Here is a 22,558-nt window from a genome sequence, read left to right as displayed (position 1 = left end):
TTCCAATTATACAGAATTTAGCAGACATGTTTTTGTGGTGGTGGCGTGATATCGCTGACTCAGTATTGAAGATGTATCACAAGTATAGTAAGACAGTTTGAGGAATCAGAAGTGTCGATAAATGTCAATAGTTTTCGCCCAAATGAAAACAGCTTGTTAATATTCATGAATTACTCTCCTGGGGTTTCATTCGTCTTCCGCCTTCATGATCAAAATGTGGAAATCCGTCCTGATAATAGATAATAAATAATAAACAGCAGGACGGGTTACTTTTGGGGACTGGACAGTTGAATTGTTCCCATTTAACCTTTTAATTACGATACAGTACAGTGACCTCTAGCAGCATTTGCCACTTTTACATCACATGCGTCATATTTTGACCCAGTGGAAACATAACAAGGCATAAGAGTCATAAAACCATAAATATGTTGTTCGTTAGTGGAGATTATCTTGCTGAACAAAACTTAAGGAAGTGTAATAAATGTTTGTTTGCACATAGTGCAATAATCCTTTTTCCTTGAGGGAACCAGCATCGTCTCTTCATTTATCCCCAATGCAGAGCTGGGGCTGATGGGAACTTTTCCACGTAGTTTTGGACATTGTTTGACCGAAACGTGATGAGAGATTAAACGATTTTAAGGGATGAAGTTATTACAGCTCATTCTCCCAAAACATTTAGATGGCAATCCATTCAATAGCTGCGCAGATATTTCATTCAAATATGACATATCCAGTTCCCATGTGCCAGTTGGGAACTTTTGCTGCCTCTAATCTCCCGTTTGCTTGTTGCATCAGCTTCTCCAGCGTCCAAAACGTGTTTCTTAATCCTCTCTCTCACGTTTCACTTTCACTATAAGAAGATCAAGGAGGAATGGTGGAGGTTCAAGTGCCAATGGAGTCCCTTACTGGTGGTTGCAAGCTGAATAAATCTGCTTTACGCGACTTCCCTCTGCACAACGGTCCATTTAGCGCTGCCCATGAGTCCAGCCAGGTGTGGTCGTTGGAGGGTTAGACCAGGCTGCACAATTATAATCAGGTGGTGGACTAATGTTTCTACTTTTGCTCCACCCACACAACCCTCTCCTAAACCTCTTTTAATCAACAATGGGGCTTCTTGTGTAATCTGACTGGCGAGCCGCTTGATCTTTTCCTGTGACTTAGTTGTCCAAATGTTGTTGTTGTTTTTTTTTAAGCTTTGTGTTCCTTTTTTATTTCCTTTTTTAAAGTAGCTAAACGTCCTTGTTGCGCTTGTCAATTGGCTCCCAGGTCCTCAAGATGCAGTCGGTGGATTTAATGATGAAACGTGAACCCCGGTTCCCCTGTGTGGACCCCGGCTAGATCTAATGTCGTCACCAGGTAAGGTGCTTTTCATGATTTGTAAAATGTTTTTCTGACCCTGACGAGCTGGATTGATTGCCACTCTAGATGCCTTTTAGCTGAGATAGTAGTTCTGAACTCCTATAAACCCACGGGGTGGTTTGCAGGAGAAACCCGAACTAAGCAATACACATTACACGCTCAATGTTTTGAATATAAATGTAAAAAGTGTGTGTATTCAAACAGGCATGTTGGTGTCCTGAAAGGCAGATATTTGCTTCCAGTGTTGGACCAGAAGGGGGCGACATTGTTCAGGTGTTTGAACAGAGTTTCACCTGGAATAAACTTGTTTTCTTCTTCTGTGAGATGGGCTGTTATAGGATCACCAGTAATGGATGAGCTTCAGTGGGTCTGGATAGCAGGGGCAGTTACTTCTGTGGTATTTGAGGCGTTGCCCTGTGAGTGAATAATGTGGAATTTGTATCTTGTACTCCTGATAAGGGATTTGTTGCACAAGTTTTGCACTAAAGCATGAAACCAAACGCCATAAAAGAAGTCATCAGAGTATTGTGGTATTTTACTCAAACTTGTTGTGGGATTTGATTGGATCTTTTTCTAATGCTTGAATTTGAGGGTAGTTAAACTGTATCATGAGGGAAACCTGTTTTTAATAAACAAGCTAACACCAATTGTAATATTCTCTTTAATATCAATGCACGGTTAAACAGAAAAGTTATGAAACTGTATACTTAAAACGGGTAAGCTTTGATTTCTCATGGGGGAAAAAGAAATGTTTATTTTTTTCTGGTTAAAAAAACAAACATTGTGTTTATAGATAATGAAATATTAAATATAAACTAGCAACACCATTTAAAATTAATTAATCTAATGAGCATTGAGTATTGCTATATTTGCGGGACTAATAAAGGATTATCTTATAACTATTAGTTTTATAAACGTGTCAATCAATTTATTTAATATACGAATTGACTCGTCTGTTTTTGTAATTTAATTACGTTTTTTTGTATTAGAGTTTTTTTTTTTACTTTTACGTTTAGTATTCTGTTTTTTTTAATTATTTTTTCACAATCCATTATTTTTATATTTTATTTTTTCAATCCGCACAATTTATATTTCGCCCTAACGTTTCATTTCAATAACGTAATGTGCATGTGTGGAGCGGAGTTTTTAGTTTTTTTGCGATGGAAATGACCCCTTCCCCCCACCCCCGCAACGCGCAAGCGCTCGGGATCGTGTGGGAATGGTCGGTCCGCGAACTGGGGGTTGGACCGCTCCGAGCGAAACAGAGCAAAAGAGTTTTAAATGTCCGCCATGTTGTCCATGGCGCACTGAACCAACGATAGGGAGCGGAGCGTCGGAAAAAAACAGTCCGAGAGAGAGCGACCGAGATCCGGGCCTTCCCCCGGCTCCGTTTTTGGCGACGCCCTAAATTTACAAGCTTTACAAACGTTAGAGCAGAGATAACCGCACAGAAACATCCATGAAAGCTCCGCCCGGTACCGTTTTGAATATTAGGAGATCCGAGAGATTTATATTGCATCTCGAATTGTGAAAAAAAAATGAGCAAACTGTCGTTTCGGGCGCGGGCGCTGGACGCTTCCAAGCCGCTACCCGTCTTCCGCTGCGAGGATTTACCCGACCTACACGAGTATGCGTCCATTAACCGGGCCGTGCCGCAGATGCCTACGGGGATGGAGAAAGAAGAGGAATCGGTATGCTTTTAAACCGTCAAATTGTGGGGGGAAATATGTGCTTTTTGGTTTTATTTATTTTTTATTTTCATGCGATCTTTCTCTCGCTCTCTCTCTCTCTCTCTCTCTCCTGCGCAAGCTTTCACAAAATGGCCGCCAGTTTCTTTTTTTTTTTTTCCTTCTCGGGGAGAAACACGACGGAATTCTGTCTTGAACCGCTTTTGTGTGTGACTGCGGGCGGACGTTTGGGTCTCGCGGGGCCGCGTCGTGTCGTTTCGGGGTAAAATCACCCGGTTTGGTTGGTTTATTTACGTGCGAGCGGATTTTCTGAGTACAAAGGAGTCATGTGACTTCGGCAATGCCGACATTTTGTCTCTCCCGTCGGGACGGGGCCTTGTGTTGGCGTAATTGCGAAGCACCAGGGCAAGGGGGAGCTAGCGATTTTGTATTTTTGTGTGTGAAATTTTTTTATGTGGCATCCGTGCTGCTAGCAGACCTAGCATGTCAACACGCCACCATGCATTGAGGGGGAGAAACAAAACAAAAACCCTGGTCTCTTGTCATCTTTTACCCGATGCAGTGCGTGTTTTGTGTCCTTTTTTAGCTCACATTATTGCTCTTGTTGACGTGATTTAGACTGTAGAAGTTCTCACAGTTGGTTATTAGCACTTGTTTCAGCCAATCGGATGCAGCCCTCCGTGTTAGTTTGTTTTTTAAATGCAGGCTGTGATCATTAACTCGTTGTCATGCAGTTATTGCAAGTGAATGCGCAGGTTTAACCATATCCTGACCCTAAACTGGAGATATTTAACCCGTGTTGACATTCTGGTTGAGGGGTTTCCACCTGGGAACAAGCTGCTGGTGACCTCAATAACTTCCTCTCTGCGTTCCCCAGTGTTGACATTTTATTTTGAACATTGAATTACACTCACAGACTTATAATCTTCCAGCACTTGTGTGTTTTTCATATTGATAAATGTGGCTTCTTGGTTATTCTTTTTAATTTGAGCCTTGTTGTATTGTGGTCGTTTAGTTGGATAGAGGAAGTGATGTTTTGGCCACTTGAGGCATGTAAATAAAGTGTGCATCCTGCTCTTGGTAATGCTGTGTGCTGGTTGTCTTTAGGACTTGGAGTTGTTTAATTCTATATTTTTCCATTTATTAGACAGCTGCCCTTTTTTATTTTTGCTCCTCTAAAGCAAGCTATCAGTTATACATAGATGATACTTTATTTATCCCCAAGGGGAAATTAGTTTGTCACAGTAGCAAGCAACTTACATAAAAGTATCGGGAATGCAAAAATACTTAAGCTTCTCCCAGAGTATTGTGGTGTTTTTTTTTTTTTATAGCTGACCCAACAGTCTTGACTGACGTTTGAATATAAGGGCATAAGCAAAGAGGTGGGTGATATCGCTCCAGACGTCCCGGTGGATGCTGTTATTATTCAGCGTGTTGCAGTCTCCTGCTCTGGATCGGTGTCAGGGGTTCAGTGTGTCAGATGGCACAGCGGGCTGGCAGACCAGCGGCACGTGGCGCTCGGGAGGAGATCAGGGCAGCGGGAGGGAGGAGAGGGATATGGGGGGGGGGGGGAGGGACTGCTAGAGGTCTCTGTTATGCAACAGTCATATTATCATAAGAGGCAGGCCTGCTGCCTGTGGAGCCTAGACAGGAATATGTTGGTAGATCAGCACATCAGCACTTGTTGTTGTGTTATTGTACTGCAAGTGCACATGTTTGTTTTTGTTTTGCTTGGCATCCCTGATCCTTCACAACTTACTGGCATTTCTGGGGTTATGCTCGTCCCGCCGAGCAAAGGCTCTGTGGTGTCCTTGAACTTCCCAACTCTGCTCGTAAAAAGCCGTCCAACTTAAACCACAGAGCCACTTCTCTGAATTCTACTTTCAGCACTATTTTGATGTGCTTTACCATGCCGTTGCTGCTGGACCTGCTCAGTCCAGGATGTGGTTTTGCAATTTACAGTAGTTGTGTATATTGTGACTGGAGAGCTGTCATCGCTGGAACTCCCTCGGCACGTGCGGCTTGTTTGTTTTGGGCCCGAACACTTTGTCTTGTGTTTACATTTGGGTGAAGGTGAGGTCAGTGTCTTCGGCCCCTGGTGGGAGGGAGGGGGGGGATCTGTTTGCGTTGCCTCTGTGCCAGACGTACAACGGACACACATTCTGGCCGGCCACCAGTTTCTCAGCTCGCGTGACCTCGCCGGGTGGGAATGTGGGACATGCCACCTGTCCAAAGTCTCTGTGGCCTGGCGAAACTGAAAGTTACCCTTTTTTGTTTGTGTGTCAGCTTGTTTCCCAGCGTGGGAAGTAAACACCAGCCTCCAGGCAGCTTCTTGAATCTAGCCCAACGTTTACAGACGAGCCTCCAGCTGGAACAACACCTGAGAGTGACCTGTGAATTTAGGAATACATTTTTTTTTTTTTTTCAGTCCTTGGTTCACGGGTAGAAGCCATGGGATGGTCCGCGTTTTTCGAGTAATTGGTTTCCCGTCATTGTTACGCAATAGAGGGCTCAATGTTGGGGGAGGGGGAAACATATTTTGGTTTAACAGCAGTATTGCGTAATGGAAAGTGTCTCAATTCACTTAAACTGACTGTGTGTGGCTAGTCTCCCACGTGGGCCATGTTAAGCGGCATTTACAGTGTCTGAGACAGTAGTTGTCTGAGGTGGAGACTGAGGGGGGGGTCTGGCTGCTTCGGCAGACTCGACAGTGATCGATGTGGTCATTTTTTGTGGCTATTTCTAGACTCCGTGTGTATGTGAGAGCGAGAGGGGAAAGTGTGTGTGTGCCGGCTCACCCTCTGCATTCTGACTGTTCACCTCAATCTAAGTCGGTTTACTCTCCGGCACATCGCAGCGGCCCCGGAAAAGTAAACAAACGCATTCCTTGATTAGATTTGGCAGCCGGCATGTTTTTGCTCACATTTCGTTCGTGAGCAAAAAACCTTTTTATTTTTTGAAATTAGTTTTATCCCCCCTTTCATTGTGGAGAGGATGTTGATGTGGACGTTTAGGGGTTTGGGGAGTAATTCGGCGGGAAAGTGTGTGTGTGTGTGTGTGTGTGTGTGTGCTGCACTTGAACGTGTTAAGAGTATCGTATGGAGAAGCCTCGGGGAAGCGCTTGTCCAGCTCCGTCCCGCTGAACAGATTGCCAGAGCAGACGACTCTTTGAACGTAAAATTACAAATGGCTTGCCTCCGGTCTGACACGCTATGTGGAATATTATTACTCCCCCCGAGGGCCAACCGGCTTTTGATGAACACGGTGCTCTGGGACAACATAAAAACGGACAGATACAGAAAGTGTTACGGATGAATGCAAACAACTTGGCGGTATACTGAAGGTCACATCTTAAAGTTTACTTTTCTGCTTCTTATGCGTCCTCTTTCTTTTTTATGATGAAACTATGACTCATTGCTTTTTGCCAGGAGCTAATTTTGGTTCAAATCTAAATTGTTTTTCATATATATCATTGTCTTTATGTTAGTGATGCACTGATCGAAACCAGCTGCTTTTCAGCTCATTGGCTGATCAGCCTCATTTTTCCGTTTTCTTTCTTTTTTTTTTTGCGGTTGCAAATTAACTTCAAATAGATTTTATGGGCCTCATTATGGTTTTGACGTCATCACAAAGCGCAACAGGTTGTCGCTGTGGAAGTTTTTTTTTTCGGCGTGAGCTAAGGGACATCAAGCTTGTTGTTTGTCACAACTAAAAGTCCAAAATAAGCCGTAGAGGAACAACTTTAAAACTCTGAAAACAGCTAAATGAACCCTCTGAACCCAAAGCTGTTTAGCTCACTGTGATCGCTTTAAACAAGTCCTGCACCTCCTAATGGAAAGAGCACCGTTATGTAGAGTGTTCATGAAAAACAATGCAATCTATATATGCAACATTTTTATACAAGTATTGCTAATTTTGAGGTTCTTCGTGCTACATATAATGCACTAATTACCTTTTTTAAAACCTCTGTGTTCAGCATGTTCAGGATCTGACTGGTGCACACTGTTTTTGGATGGATCAAAGTGATTTTAATTAAATTAAACACTTAAGTTTAAATTTTCTTCCTTTTAACCAGACGGAAGCATTTCTCACACATATCTTTTAAGGACAGTCTGAAAGTTGAAACTCTGCCAAGGTTTGCTTAAAACTAAGGCTTCTGGCTATTTTAAATTGAAAGAAGAAAAGAAAAGATCATTATATTCCAAACCTATCAAGTATTGGGGTTCAGGCGGTTCATAGGGAAAGTATTTTCTTTATATTCATTCCCATGCATGTTGCTCAGAGTAATCAGTGAGCTAATGTTAACTTAAATTATGATGCGTTCAGGTGAAGATGCATTGTAACGTAGTGTTTTTTTTTGTGCAAGAAACTTGAATAATAACAGTTGTTTTGAAGGAGATGTCTTCACACCGGTACAGAATGGATATTTCAGAGGAAGTTGACCTGTTGACCATCCGGACGCTATACCGCTGTGTGTTTGAGAGGCTTCTGGGAACTGTTTAAACACGGCGTCGCATTTAGCCGCTTGCTTTTTGTCGTTGTACTCGAGGCTGGTCTGTGTTCGGCTTCAATGGGCTTCAGTTTGCCTGGATGTCTTTTTGAGAAACGGCTGATGTAACCCAGTGAAACCGTTTGCCGTTCCAGTTCTTCCTTCTGGTCGTCATGTGGGAACCAAGGGGAGCTCACTTTGAAATAAAAATCCAGCGGACGTCAAGAACTAAGCTGAAAAACTGACCTATAAAATCACCATACAGTAAGAAAATGTGATATTGATATAGCGGTCAACCGGATCTGCTGCAATGGTTTCATTGGTAAAAGTTACAGTTTAAACATGACGGTATTTTGACAGGTGTTGCCTTTCAGGGCTCGTGATGATGACGGAAAAAGAGAGTTGGCAACACTGGGATGTTTTTTCGGGTTGATAATGACATTTCTTTTCATCTATCGTAATCTTACAAGCTTCTCAAGATGATTAACCCTTGATTTAAATGGATATATTCGACTATCAGGGAACAGTGCCGGTCTGTTATTGTACATTCTGGATTACGCTTGACGACTAAATAACTATACAAATCTAGGTAATACATGTGCAACTGCAAGTTTCATAGTGCAGACAGACACATCAAAGCCTTCTGTACGGTGCATACTGTCCAGGTTTAGGGAAACGCATGTTCGTATACCAACATGCTGGTGTACACTTCTGTATTATTGTTATTATTATTGTTTGATTTACAGGAGGTTTGGCTTCAGTGTGATGAGACACTTTGATATTTAAGTTGTCAAATATCACAGTGTGTATTTTATCCATGGACATTCCACTAAATGTACTATATCATGATAGAAAATGACTTTACACATACTGAGAAATACATTTTCAAGGCTTGACGAAGTCCTGCTGCGCCCAAAAATCAATCCTGACCCTTTGTTGTACGCTGCCAACAGTCTTGATAGATATTTTTTTGAAAAGCATGAGCTGACCATGAAGTTATAGAGGACAGATGTTTGCATACGAGATGACGGTCAGACCGCTATCGTAGCATATGGCAGTATAGCTAGTTTTTTGATAGCTAAAATTAAAAGGTTTTTGAATGACGCTTTCAAAGGCGTCAAATGTAATGAATCTAACATCTTTAAACAATTAGAATATGATGTTATGGTTATATAAATGTAATTTATGGGGCTGTTAAATTGCTGCTAGACCGCCCGTTAATACATGTGTGCCTTGCTGGTGAGTTATTGTTTTTACCTCCGCAAACATGTTGTTTTTGAAAGTCTAAACGCCAACAGATATGGATCAAAGCAGTATGTTTGTCTGATAAGAACATGCACGCAATGTTTCTTTAAGTTATTAATACTTTCAGAACCATTTATTTGCCTGTTATGTTACACATACGAGGAATTTGTCTTGGCATACATTAGACAAACAACAACAATCAACACAGTGCAATAGAAACATATTAAATTTAGAATATAAAATAAAATGCACAGATAACAGTACAGACTGTAGGTTTATGTTGATATTATACATGAAGCCTCAAACTATTCAGTTCGGTCCTAGTTGTGGATAGGTTTTGGATTGTGAAATTAAAGATAATGGCCCAAAATAAACAGAACATGCTGCTGTGACATTGTTGCACTGAATAGACTTTTATAAGGAGAGAAGCTGTGACTTAAAGTGTTGGTTATGGACTTGAGTTTTTTGGAGGCACAGCTTGAGGTGAACCTGACGAAACCTCATGAAAGTTAAGGATCAAGTTCAGTCTGATTTTCCCTCGGTGTCGACTGCTTATGTTGCATCCTAACGAAGCTCTTTGAAGCTTTTGTTTATGTGGCATATCATCCTACAAGGATACGCTTTAGACTAGGCCCAGACTCGCTGTTTAACGGTTGTTTTTGCAGAAGGCATAGTCGGTTGTTTTCTATTGAAGAGGACCGAGTCCCACTCTTTCTTTTTGACTCATTCCCGAGGCACAGACACTCTCTCCCTCTCGCTGTGTCGCCGACAGCCGCGGGAAACCATAAACGCTCACCTTCCTCGCCAGAGAGCGGCTGTTCGAGGCCGGCGGCACGCTGCCTTGTTGACAGACTGCCTGCCAGCGGCTCGGCGCCCAGTTCTGGGCCAAAGGCTCTACTACGACTACTACGTCTGACTGGGACCGCTCACACAAGCTGCCCTCAGCAAACCAGTTAGTCATCCAGCCTGTCTGCCTGCCTTCCTTACAGCACATTACCTGTCAACCGGCTTGGCAGTGGCGGGCGCTTGCACACGTGGTGGTTAGATGAGGCCAACTGACAAAATCGTGTCTGTGATGATGGCGATTAAATGGCAGGTTCTGTTTTGTTGCCGTTCAGCTTCCAGAAATCATTCCAGACACTTTAGCAGGCTTAATAATATCTGATGCAATCTTGTGATCGGTTTAGTTTCTTGGCTTGCAGCCCTTTTTTGTAAGGATTTGGCTTTTGCTTCGGATCAAACGGCTTTGGTCCCCTTTTATTTATTTTTTAACTCTTATTGTGTATATTGAGACGGCAGAATTAAATGTCACGCAGGTTGTTGTTTTGCTCTCGGTGCGTTCCTCTGGAAGTACGGACGAGTTCCAAGATGACGGAGAAAAATGTCCTTGTAATATTTAGACCTTTTCTGTTAGCTGTAATTTAATTGACTCCTTCCTATATAACTGTGTGTCTTTTAGTTGACGGGTGACGTCCAATCATCAACACCAGATTATCGAAGCTATCAATGTTTGAGTTTAAATCAATTGGTTGATGTATCATTATTCGACTCGTAGCATGAATAATCTCCTTTTTGATCCCATTTAGATTAGTTTTGTTCTTGGTTTGCGACCCAGAGATTAAGCAGGACATGTTATAGTAGAGGGAACATACATTTGTTAGTGCTTTGGTGGACAAACCACGTAATTATGTTAATTACCTCACGCTCACTAATTACCAGCCGTGACGGCGACGTTGGTATTGTTTTTGTGCAAGACCCCCGTGCAAGATGCAGTCAAACGGTACAGTATTTGAGGTCAAAATGAGGGCAGTTTGTCGCCCCACTTTCTCAGATTTCTCGGCCCGTGGCCGGTGTGAGCATGTTGCAAGATGTACTGTAGATTGTGGAGACTTGGCAGACGCGTAAGCGGTGGTCAATAAATATTAGCCTGGATGATCTACGTGTCATTTTGCTGCTTTGATTCTCTTGAGAGCCCCTCAAACAACACCTCCAACTGTACAACAGTTTTCTATAAATGCTCTATTCCTTAATGCGAGTGTCTGTGGACTACAATACCACGGCACACCGACTCTACGCTCTTTTCATTGCCTTAATGTTGCTTCTGGGTTTAGTTTCACAATTGGCAGCTGTGAGGCACCAGCTAGCATCCTATATTTATTTATTTTTATGGAGGATGCTAGCTTTTTTGAAGTAGTTATGGTTTTAAGTAATCATGTTTGGGTGAGTGAGAAATAGCCGACCCCAAGTGAGCGTTAGCCACTCTGCTACGTCCACAGCTAAAACATGTGGTAACCAACGCATATGTGGTTGAAGAGGATGTGCAGGTTGTGGGTGTAAAACCATATGGCTCTAAACTGCGTTTGTAGCTAGAAGAAAGCCAAACCACAAATACTTCACAACACGTCCTGTAACCTTTCAGTCACCACTCATAGTTTCCGTGTTTGGCATCTCAGTTCCACCTGTAAAGACAGACCATGGTGTATCAAATACATTTTAATCAATGTGCCGGTATTGGGGGGGTGGGGGGAATCCTACAGTAGTGCTTTCTAAATCTGTAAACGGAAACCCTGCCCAGAGGTCCAAGGTGTCTCACCGTCCCGTCTCTTTGTCTCTGCAGGAGCACCATCTCCAGCGGGCCATCTCGGCGCAGCAGGTGTACGGCGAGAAGCGGGACAACATGGTCATCCCGGTGCCCGAGGCAGAGAGCGACATCACCTACTACGAATCCCTCTACCCCGGGGAGTTCAAGATGCCAAAGCAGCTAATTCACATACAGCGTAAGTGGGGCTCTTCTTAACGGCAAATCTGCGACGCTGAAAGCAGAGAAAATGAGTTTGACCTCGGTCGTTTCATTAGGTTGTAATGGTGGTTCCTTCAATTATTTTTTTTAATGCATAAAGTGACGCTTTGTTGATCAAAATTATTATTCTCAACAAGGGGAATATTTTCGCTAGGCCCTTTTGCTTTATTTCTTCAAAAGTTAATCTGCTGAAATGCCGAATATAAAGAGTTTCCAACACACTTGTGACTGAAAAGGAGGAGGCTATTTCCTGGCGTTGTAATTTATATTAGTATATTTCACTAAACCCACAGGTACTAAATGTTTTGTCTGTTTCAGACGGCTATTCATCGGCTTTATGGCGTCGGCCTTGTGTCTTATGAGCTTTTATCGAGTTGTGACATGTTCGTCAAACTAAATGAGTTTGTGAGATTGGCCCGCTTCCGTAATGATATCAAAAGAAAATGAGTTGGCTGGACTGCTTGGTTCAGTCACCGTGTCTGTGTCTCAAGCGGTTGTCGTGATTTGTTTCTCAAAAGAAAAGCAATTTGCCGCACACGGACACTCTATCAGTCCGGAGGCTGAAATGACAGAATGTTTTGTTCTGTCAAATTGCCGGCAGACTAATTCCAAGGTTTCCTCAGAGGTCTGGAGAAAGTTCAGTGTCGTTTGAAACCTAGCGTCAGCTCAATTAGCCGTCTGTCGTCTTGGTGCGAGTCTGCATTTGTGCTGTGGTTTCATACGGTGACAGTTTAAGCTTGAAAATGAAGAAACTTTCCCTAATTCTCCGGCCTGCACATTGTTTTGCTCTCATTGAAACGCAGCAGCTTGCCTGTCTGATTTAGAAGATGGTTTCTTTTTATTGCGGCGGTGTTACGCGACTGCCCCGCCGGAGACAAACCTGGTTAAATCATTGCATTTAATCAATGCAGACGCAATTTGAATTGTCCGATAATGTGCCTGGTCAGTCTGTGAGCTACTGGGATGCGACTGAATGTACAAAACCAGATATTTATATACAGTTCGTTACTTCCACTTACGCCTTCAGTCGCCTGGAGGGTTCAAATCTGGTAGAATTATACCCGATAATCATCTTGTGTGTCCCGAACCTTATTATCAAACAGTTGCTGGGCTGTGCTCTTAAAAGCAATCATTTATTCCAGTCAAGTGTGAGAACATTAGTCCTGTGTAGGATAATGAATATTCTCTCGTTCACAGGGAGGAACTGCGTCAGTTTTGTGTTTTTGTTTGTTTGTTTTTACACACAAATGGGCTGTTTTTTGCTTGGGATGCTGCAGTTGTCAGTTTAATTTGTGTAAACACTAAACGTCTATGACGCTGAACATAAACCTGGCCTTTCGTCAGTGTTTCATTGCATTCGTTCTCATCTTTTTCCAGCAATCTAGAAGTTTCTTCATTCTCAGCTGCAGCCGCGGGTTTTTTAATTAGTATTATTAAAGCTTTTGTACATTAAGTGACAGAATACGTTATTTAGAAACACACATTTTGTCTGTTCCATTGTGTCATTTTTACGCTTTGATATATTTCGATCTCCGGTACATACAAACGTAGTAATTTAACTTAAATGCTCATCAATTAAACGATGGTGACTTCTAGAGATGGACTGCTGTGTAGGTGGGAGCCCTGCGTGTGTGTGGTGGGCACAGTGTTTAGTAGAGAGGAGGTATTGTGTGTCTCTTTGTACATCGGTTATGTGACTTGCAGCAGAAACGCGAGACCCTGAAGGCACCATGGAACTGGCCTTGGCGGTCATGTGACCAAGCGACTATCAGTCGATCTGACGTTAAAGCAGTCAGTAACTGTCAGTTTGAGAAGGACCCATCTTTTTTTATTTGATCTGTCTTGTTAAATCATGAACGTGACTTGTGAGTTTTTATTATGGGATTCACTGTCTGCTACACACGGACATTGCTTCCTTATGAGTTTTGGTGCCAATAATAACTAAAAGTTGGAGATCACTGAACGTTTGTATGTGATATTTGTTGCTTTGTAACGCTGCATGCAGCTTCAGTCGTCTCAGACCAATTAAGATGAGTTCTGACTGTCAACGCCCAGTGTGCCGTGTGGTCACATCTCTTTGGATTAAAGGATAAGCCAAACACCAAAATGGTCAGCTTGAAGTTGAAAATGAGGGCGGTTGCACCAGATGCTTATCTGAAGACGGTGATGACATAATCGGGTAAAACGGTGCAAGAACACAAACAATGTGTGGCGCTAAACTTTAAAAAAACACAGTCGGGCGTATGAGTTCATTCATCTTTTTATAAACGAATTACAACCTTTTTTTTAGTGTTGCATTGATCCTCAATCTGCAGTGTTTCGTCGCCTGTAGACTCACCCTTCCACCATTTCTCTCCTCAGCTTTCAGCCTGGACACCGAGCAGCCCGACTACGACCTGGACTCGGAAGACGACGCATTCGTCAACAGGCTGAAAAAGAAGATGGATATCAGCTTCCTGCAGTTTGAGGAGATGATCGACCGGCTGGAGAAAGGCAGTGGGCAGCAGGTCTGCAGAGAAAAACGCAAGAAATAATAAAATATGTGCATGCATGTCACTTTTTTGTTTATTTATCGTAAATGTGACTCTGTTTTTAAGGCGGTGAGCCTTCCGGAGGCCAAACTGCTGCTGAAGGAGGACGACGAGCTCATCAAGGAGGTCTTCGACTACTGGAGCCGCAAGAGGAAAAACAGCCGGGCCAACTGCCTCATCCCCAACGTCAAGCAGGAGAGGCGGGACGGCTCCAGCACCAGCGACCCCTACGTGGCCTTCCGCCGGCGCACCGAGAAGATGCAAACCAGGAAGGTCGGTCGTCTTTCCGCTCCGGGTTTTGTTACATCCGCACCAGATCCACCCCCGTCTGCGTAGTTGATGCGTGACGACGACGCCGACTAGGGGACAGGCGTCATCCTCGCAGGAATTTTTTGTCTCACGGCGACAACATGGCCCGATGCGCTCTATCCGGTTTAGACGCGTCGTAAACGCATGCCAAACCTGTGACGTAGACGGTTGTATTGTTTGTAGTCTGTCGCTGAACCCAACGGAAGAGGAATGCCGTCGGACGCTGCAGCCCTCATACAGTTTACTTAATTGTGTCGGCTCACGGCTTCTACTCGTGCTGTCATTGTTGGCGGTGAATTAAAAGCAGATTATTTATTTCCCCCTATTTGTCTGCGCAACAAAATTCTCAGTGGGATTGTGTGAAGGCGTCACAGTTAATTTTCTTGCCATCATTAACACATCGTGACTACGGTCGGGTGACATGATGGTATTTAGTGAGTGTGACTCCATCTACCTCTAATAGGTAACGCAAATTTTGGGCCGACACGAACGAGGGGAGTAAAGTGAAGCTCCATGAAGCTGTAGTTTCCTCTCAACTCTCTCCTGAAGGATGTTTATGCCCCCAAGTGGTCATTTGAAAAAGTTTAGCCTTGATGTTAACTTTGAATGAAAGCAAACAGATTATTTAATTCAAACAAATGTGTGTTGCAAACCTGCCAGAAGTTGATTTTCACATTTGATGCACATAAATTAACATGTAATGCATTTAAACATGATAAAAAAAAAGAGTATTATAAAAGTTGTGAGCCTCAAAGCACTAGATTCTCATACATTTTACATCTAAGCATCGTGGTTTAAACGCGGCTTGTTCTCGTAGAGCATCTCTAACGTTCATTTCCTCTGCCGCCGCTTCAGAACCGCAAGAACGACGAGGCGTCCTACGAGAAGATGCTGAAGCTGCGCCGGGATCTCAGCCGAGCCGTCACCATCCTGGAAATGATCAAAAGGAGGGAGAAGAGCAAGCGAGAGCTGCTGCACCTCACGCTGGAGATCTTTGAGAAGAGGTGAGCACACACACTATGCATTAGTACACATGTAAAACTACCAGCGTACAGAAAGAGAAACGTTTTTAAACATGTCGACAGTTGATCTGTGACATTTAAATGTTGTTGTTCTTTTCCAGAAACGTCATGTCAGACTACAGCGGCGAGGTCATGGCGGAGGTGTTGGCTGAGCGGGCGCTGGTGAGGCCGCAGATCATTCCCCTGGTCCCGGTCACGAACCAGTACCGACACCAGGACCACATGGACCTCAAGGACTACAAGTCCAAGGTGAGGCTCAGTATTCATATCAGAGCTCTGACCCCGGACTGTACGAGTTGGTGTGGATTTGTTTTTGGTATTCATGAGAGAATGGTCACCGTCGGCCACATGGTTGTATTGGAGAGACACCGTATTTAGATACGCGTTTCTAAGCAGCTCCAAAGTCTCATGAGTCATCTATTTTTAGCCCGAGAAGGCGGAAGTTCCCCGGCAGAAGAGGCCGTACCAGAAGAAGCAGAAGGCGTTGCCCCTCTCGTCGGGCGCCGCCCACCATCCGGGTCCCGCCGTCTTCAACGCCAAGGACCTCAACCAGTACGACTTCCCCAGCTCGGACGACGAGCCTTTCTCCCAGGTAGAAACATGGCCGCTGGTCCTATCGCTCTTTATAGACTTGTTTTGTGCTCATCGTAATATATTATGATTATTATCACTGGCCCTTTTTCTGCATGCATTACTTAGTTTATAACCCGACGCATTGAGGAACAAATACTATGAAAACCTCCAAATCTGTGCCTCCAATTTTGCCTAAAATGGATAAATTGTGGGTGATCTTCAGTGTGGTGAATCCTGCTCCCTCACTGACCTTTTGACCTCCTGCGTGTCCACAGCTGCACTCGGGCTCATCGGAAGCAGAGGAGGAGAACGACCCAGACGGTGCTTACGCCTTTCGCAGGAAGTCAGGCTGCCAGTACAACGCTGTGAGTACTGTGGTCGTGTACATATTAAAAACAAAAAAGAAGCCTAATGGGGCTTTACTTTGACATGATGGCGGGTTTAAAGGGAGGTTGTAGATGCATTTTAAATGTATTCGTGATTGTCGGAGGTCAGGTGTTGTTTCCCAGACGGTGAGAGTGACGGCGGTGTCTTTTGCTGCAGGCTCGTCAGGACCGCGTGGGCAGCTGGCCGTGGTGCGGACCCTGTGACGGCGGTTTGGCGGAAGCACGTTTTCGCTACAGTCTCACCACGCTCACCGTGCCGCGGCGCTGCCTCGGCATGGCTCGGCGACGCGTGGGACGAGGCGGCAGGTCGGTTACACTTCTGCTTTTGGTCACGGGCTCAAAACGCCGTAACGCTACTCACTGGAGGTGCCTCACAGGACATGTGGCAATGCTATTAACCCTAGAACACTAACGTCGGGTATATTTGTACCTGATAAAAATATACTTTTCATCAAAAGATATTGAAATGCAAGGCAAATTTAAGTATTTTACCCTATTTTAAAAACGGGTATCATGGGGGGCCCTAAAAAAAGGCTCAAAATCGGGTGGAAAATTAGGGAATCGTGAGTAAAACATGATTATAAATAATGGAGCCATGAACTTGTTTTTTGGGCCACCCGTTCCTGGGACATTACGTAACCACAATCGTTTGGGAGAAAATCCCCCGACGTTCGTGTTCTAGGGTTAAAGACTTGAGAAACCTGGAAAAGTAAAAAAAAAAATGTTATTTCCAGGCCTGGAAAAGTCCTTGGGGGAAAAAATAAAATCCCAAAAGTTTTGGAAAGGTCATGTAAATGTGTTATGTTCATTTGCGCTGAGTTTGAAATAATTAATATGCTTTTAAAAGAAAGATGCTAAAAATATAAGCAGGCATACATACAGGCATCTATATACATGTTTATTCTTTTAATCAAACTATTGTCTCATTCATTTGTGTCATTTAAGGTTTACTGTATGCTTTCATTCTCATTGTTAGTTTAAATACTACATTTTCTCACTTTTTCATATTTACACCCAGATTTCACTAAATGTTTGGTCATGGAAATCATTGGTCAGAATGTGTATGAACCCTGTATTACTAACTCATTGATGGTAGAATACTTTATTATTACGGATAGCTGCGGTACTAGAATCAAGAACTGTTTTCTATCTTTTTTTTGTCGTGTCCCACTGACGCTCTCCTCCTCCTCCTGCAGGGTGTTGCTGGACCGGGCGTTCACGGACTACGACAACGTTTTCAACGGACTGGATCCAGAAATACTGGCTCTGCCTCTCCCCTCCTCTCCGCCGCCGCTTCCTCCTCCTACAACTACTTCACGCTCGCCGGCCGCCGACAAGTTCGCCAGTACCTCAGAAACAAATACCTCGGACAGAAGTTCCTCCTCCCGCAACTCCGCTCTTTCCTCGCCCTCTTCCACGGACCTCAGTCAGATACTGTTGAATATACGGTCGTGCCGATGGAGGCACTTTAGACCACGGACACTACCACTACACGAGCTGGACAACGCCCACCCGCTCTTCAGGAAGCTGAGTCGAGGCCTGAAGCGACCGGTCTCCGCGGCCGGCCGACAGCCGTACGGCTCTCAGCGGCCGGCGAGGGTCGTCGCCGCGCCCGCTCCCATCGCCGGTAGGTGGATCGGCCGCCCTGAAAAGCACACTTCACGGCGGCTGCGCCCGCGCTATCAGACTTCGGTCACCAGCGTTGTCGCGGCGATCGGCGAACGCACGGTTCGGATGGCGCGACAGGGCCGAGTCACGAGAGAAAGAAGGGAGCAACTGTAGCCTTTACAGATCCCTGATCACGTTACTAATCGCAGATGATCAATCCATATTGGCTGATACAGATCACGTTTCGTTGGTTTGATTGTAGCAGCTGGTCTCAAGGCTCCAGACTACAAAATCATTTCAACCGTCAAAACTTCTAAATGTTATGCTTTTACTATGTTCTACTCGTCTATACTACAATATACTCGTTGTTTTTTTTCTTCCTCGTAAAAGCACACCATTTAAATAAGGAAATGAAAGTTTGTATTTTCATTTATTAAAACAAATCTCGTCAGTTTTAATGATGTATTGTAATCTGTAGTGTTAGTTTCTCACCAACGCTACATTTTACGAGATTACATGTGAAGGCATCGCGTTATCGGCAACTAGAAAGGCATCAATTGTGTCCTGATCGTATATTTTGACTGATCTTGCAATATTATTCGAGATGCATGACACAATATTAGTCACTCCAATAAATCATTGTGACAAACATAGTAAAATAACATTTTATATCGCATCAAACGGAAGTTTTGTTAAGTCGGTAGAATACGATGTGTCGATCTATGCAGCACTATTATTAATTTTTATTAAAAAATAGTATTTTGACACCAATATTGCACCCTTAGCGATCTGCTGCGTTTTGAATGGGTTTAGTTTTTGCTTCTCTGTAGTTCATGAGGTGCAGCCATTGCTTTGCATTCACAGCGCGCGGCCTCCCCTCCCGCCCAGTCCACGAGCTGTAAATTAAAAACTGGGGTTTGGTAAATAAATTCATGAGATGCAGAAGGGTTTGTGTGGACAGAGGCGCCGAATACAAACTAAACGCCACGGCTCCCCCGGGGTTTTACTGCAGGGGCAGTCGGTGTTTGTGACGGTTCACAGGCGTCGTTTGTGTTTTTGATGTGGTGAACACAAACGCGTATTGATGGGATATACGCTCGCCCCTTAAAGTGAAGGACGCCGTTTTAACGAAGAGATTTTGAGAGAAACGCTTTCGATGACAGTCTTCTGAATTAATACGTTTTTTTTGTTTTTTTTTATTAAACGAGACGGTGGGCAGATTAAATGAAAGGAGCGTGACGGTGTTCCAGATGGAGGCGGCGCCAGAGGACGAGCTGTGACTTTCGGGAGGGAGAGATATTCCCAGGGCAGTTTTATGATGACGCTGCGTTTAACTATATGTGGTTTTTATGATCACTGAAACTCCTGCTCATGGATTTTTGGATTGAAAAAAAAAAGGAGTTTGTTTCATTCACTAAAAGAGCAAATATTTATATTTAATTATCAAACAACCTCGCGCATCAGTGACTAGTTCCTCACGGAGCTGACGCTAAATTGCAGAAAGCTGCAGCAGGTGTGACCGAGCGCTCCTCTTCGTCTCACGCTTACAGTTGAAGAGCCTCGTTCTCTCTCACGTGGACACGGCGTTTATCGCCGTGCGTCATCCAACTCCGCTTCACGTGACCGTCACGCTTCTTCAGAGGAATTTATCCTCGAAACGTGTTCGGTTTATTCAAACGAAGACATTGTGTCATACGTTTGTCTTTGAGTCTTCTGTGTAGTTAGCTGTTTTAAGGATGTATTTGATGGTGTGACTATAGTGTGTGTGTGTGTGTGTGTGTGTGTGTGTGTCTCTCTCTCTCAGCTTTCACAGCCGAACAGTACCAGCAGCATCAGGAGCAGCTGGCCCTGATGCAGAAGCAGCAGCTGGAGCAGATCCAGCTGCAGCAGCAAGCCAACAGCAGCGCCACTACGAACAGCACAAAGGTCCGTGTCCAACTTTCTTCCTTTCTTTCCCCCCACAGTTTTTTTTTTTTTTTTTTAATTTATTTATTTGTCCCTAACGGTGTTCTTCTTCGCCGCAGGGCCCGCCCAACACGTTGGACCAGGCCGGCGCTCAGTTCGCCGCCTCGGCCATCGTCACCGCCGACAAACTGCTGTCTCTCAAGACCAAGGAGGAGCCGGCCCTGGGAGGCGGAGTCAACGGCGTCCTCTCGCCCTCAGGTACGATGGAGCCTCCGAGAAGCCGCTGGCCGGTTTGAGCCGGGAGCGCTTTGTCTTCTGCAGATTAAGTTTTTAGCACGGTGGTGTTTTGGGTCTTTGATACTGACTCCGCTTGACCGTCTTGATTGTTTACAAGCGGCACTGGGACTGTGTTGACGCGCCACAATGTATACCAGTTTGGGATTATTTGTAACGGCAAAAAAATGTATGCAAAGTAGTAAAAAAAAATCTAGTAATTTCAGTCCTAAAAACCCACAAAGGAGCCGACTGAACCAAACCTGCAGCACTAAATCCCCAAACGACAATAAAAACATAAAATGATAAGAATAAGGGACTTTCAGGAGATAACGACGGAAAGGGACAAACTGGTACATTGGAGATTATTATCATTGCAGATAAATTATCAAAGATCTGTCTTTTTTTATTTTTTAGATAAAACTACTCAAATCCTAGATAATCATTTTGAAATATTTAATTTATTTGGGGTTCTGCTAGTTACATTTCTTTGAAAAGGAATAAATCCAGATATTTAATATTAAAGTGTGTAATATATTAAAATATACAAAAAAATATATATATTTTTTTTATATAAAGTTGATGCCTGTAAAGAGCTGGTTTGAGTGTAAAATATTTAGTCCATTCACACATTAAGGTACATAAAATAATCCCTTTATTAGTCTCGCAGTGGGGAAATTGCAGGATTACAGCAGCAAGAGATAGTTGTACAATAAGAAACAAGTAATGAATATAAGTAAACGGTAATAAAAACAGTCAAAATAATCCACAACAGCACTTTCATTTATACATAGTCAGTGCTTCATGTTTACAATGTGAATAACAGGATTTATTTCCTTTAAAGAACAGCTGATAACCAAAACCTTCCCTCCCCCACCCGGCCTCTTCTGCACCCCTAGGTGTCTACAAGGGCTTGCACCTCTCGAGCACAGCGTCCCCCGCCGCCCCGGCTCCACCCTCCTCTACCCCGACACCCGCCTCGCTCCACCCCTGCACCACCAGCTCCACCAGTAACAACAACGGCACCGCCCACCCCGCCGCCACCACTCAGGTCCTGCTGGGAAACAACAACAACAACAGCAACAGCCTCCGTCTGGGAGTCCCCACCGGCAAGCGCGGCGTCCACGCCCCGCGCACGCTGAGCGCCGCCATGTCGACCTCCGCCTTAAAGCTCGCCCACGCGGCCGCCGCCACCGCCAACTGTCAGAAGCCCAAGGTCGCCGCGACCTCGGCCTCGTCGCAGGACATAGTGCCCAGGTGAGGAAAACGAGCGCCCTGAGTGTGCCAAGTTTTACCTGGTGTTTACCTGTCTAAGAGGCTGTTTTTAAATAATATTCTGAGCCTTTGATTGGATTATGAAAGTTTGTTTTATTTTGTTGATATTGGAAAAAAAATTATTTAAGAAATGAACTTTTTTTTAGTGGAACTGTTGATGGGGTCGTTCAGGTCGCCCGGCGCTCCAGACGACGAGTCTACACGTTCCTGCGGTGGGAAACTATTCTAACTACTTTTTTTTTTTTGTTTGTTTGTTCCATCAGGGAGACTCACGAACAAGACAAGCCAGCACTGAACAGTCTGTCAGAGAACACAGTGGCCATGGAGGTCACGTAGTGGCCCTGGAGGTCACGTGACTCCGTCGTCGTCATCAGTTTTTTGTTTTTTTTAAGGTGCTATGCATCGTTCGTTAGCGGTGGACGCAAAGTGGTGGCGGAACGAGCTCGGCGACCGTTTTGGGACTTAATTGCAATGCTCGTCTCGTACAAATTTATTCCCCTCCCCCCCTCTCCCAAAAAAAACATTTCCCTATTTGTTACTGTTAATAAGAGATCGTCTGTAAATTCTTAATATGGCAATTATATGTACAGTACTGCATATTTGTAATACACCCCCCCCCCACACACACACACACACACACACACACACACACACACACACACACACACCCTCCCCTTGTTCTTGTATATAACATTACTTGAATACAGAATTGTTCATTTGTGATGTTTTGCACTCGAGATATTGAAAAAAAAAAAACAAGAAAAAAAATTCCAAATTAAAAAGAGAAAACGACAAACTGCAACTGGTGCGAGTGAGGTGTGAGTCGTCCCACAGAACAATGTCAGATTTATTTATTGTGCCGTGTTTACAAAGTTTGTTTTTTTTGTTTTTTTTTTAGTTTCAAAATTGACTTCTTTTTTTTTTTTTTGGGAAATTTCTTTTTATACACTACGCCTCACCGGTTCCCCCGTGCTGTAGTCAGTGATTAGTTGGATAGAAAAGAAGAAGGAAAACAAAACTATTTTTTTGGATGTCGGGAACATGGCCGGGTGCGTTTTTGTTCGGACGTTCTTCCACGATGTTTCGCGTTGGAGA

General features: G+C 44.0%; 1 protein-coding gene across 1 annotated transcript in view; it reads left to right on the top strand.

The window, feature by feature from the left end:
- Positions 1–2,897: 2,897 nt before the first annotated feature.
- The window catches only part of LOC306745353 (enhancer of polycomb homolog 1-like), a gene marked incomplete at its 5' end in the record, with an annotated part of 20,580 nt that continues 919 nt past the window's right edge, over positions 2,898–22,558 (top strand). The window contains 14 exons of the mRNA XM_079228122.1: positions 2,898–3,050; positions 11,399–11,558; positions 13,943–14,088; positions 14,179–14,385; positions 15,277–15,425; positions 15,545–15,692; positions 15,871–16,035; positions 16,292–16,381; positions 16,560–16,708; positions 17,599–18,029; positions 19,815–19,936; positions 20,035–20,173; positions 21,088–21,445; positions 21,727–22,558. The exon at positions 21,727–22,558 is cut by the window's right edge and continues 919 nt beyond it. Coding sequence (XP_079084248.1) covers positions 2,898–3,050; positions 11,399–11,558; positions 13,943–14,088; positions 14,179–14,385; positions 15,277–15,425; positions 15,545–15,692; positions 15,871–16,035; positions 16,292–16,381; positions 16,560–16,708; positions 17,599–18,029; positions 19,815–19,936; positions 20,035–20,173; positions 21,088–21,445; positions 21,727–21,799 — 2,490 coding nt within the window. The 3' untranslated portion in view covers positions 21,800–22,558. The remainder of the gene's footprint in view (positions 3,051–11,398; positions 11,559–13,942; positions 14,089–14,178; positions 14,386–15,276; positions 15,426–15,544; positions 15,693–15,870; positions 16,036–16,291; positions 16,382–16,559; positions 16,709–17,598; positions 18,030–19,814; positions 19,937–20,034; positions 20,174–21,087; positions 21,446–21,726) is intronic.

The sequence above is a fragment of the Taurulus bubalis genome (assembly GCF_910589615.1).
Source record: "Taurulus bubalis genome assembly, chromosome: 1".
Lineage (NCBI taxonomy): Eukaryota > Metazoa > Chordata > Actinopteri > Perciformes > Cottidae > Taurulus > Taurulus bubalis.
Note: the sequence above shows the minus strand (reverse complement) of the source record. Positions and strands in the feature narration are given on the sequence as shown.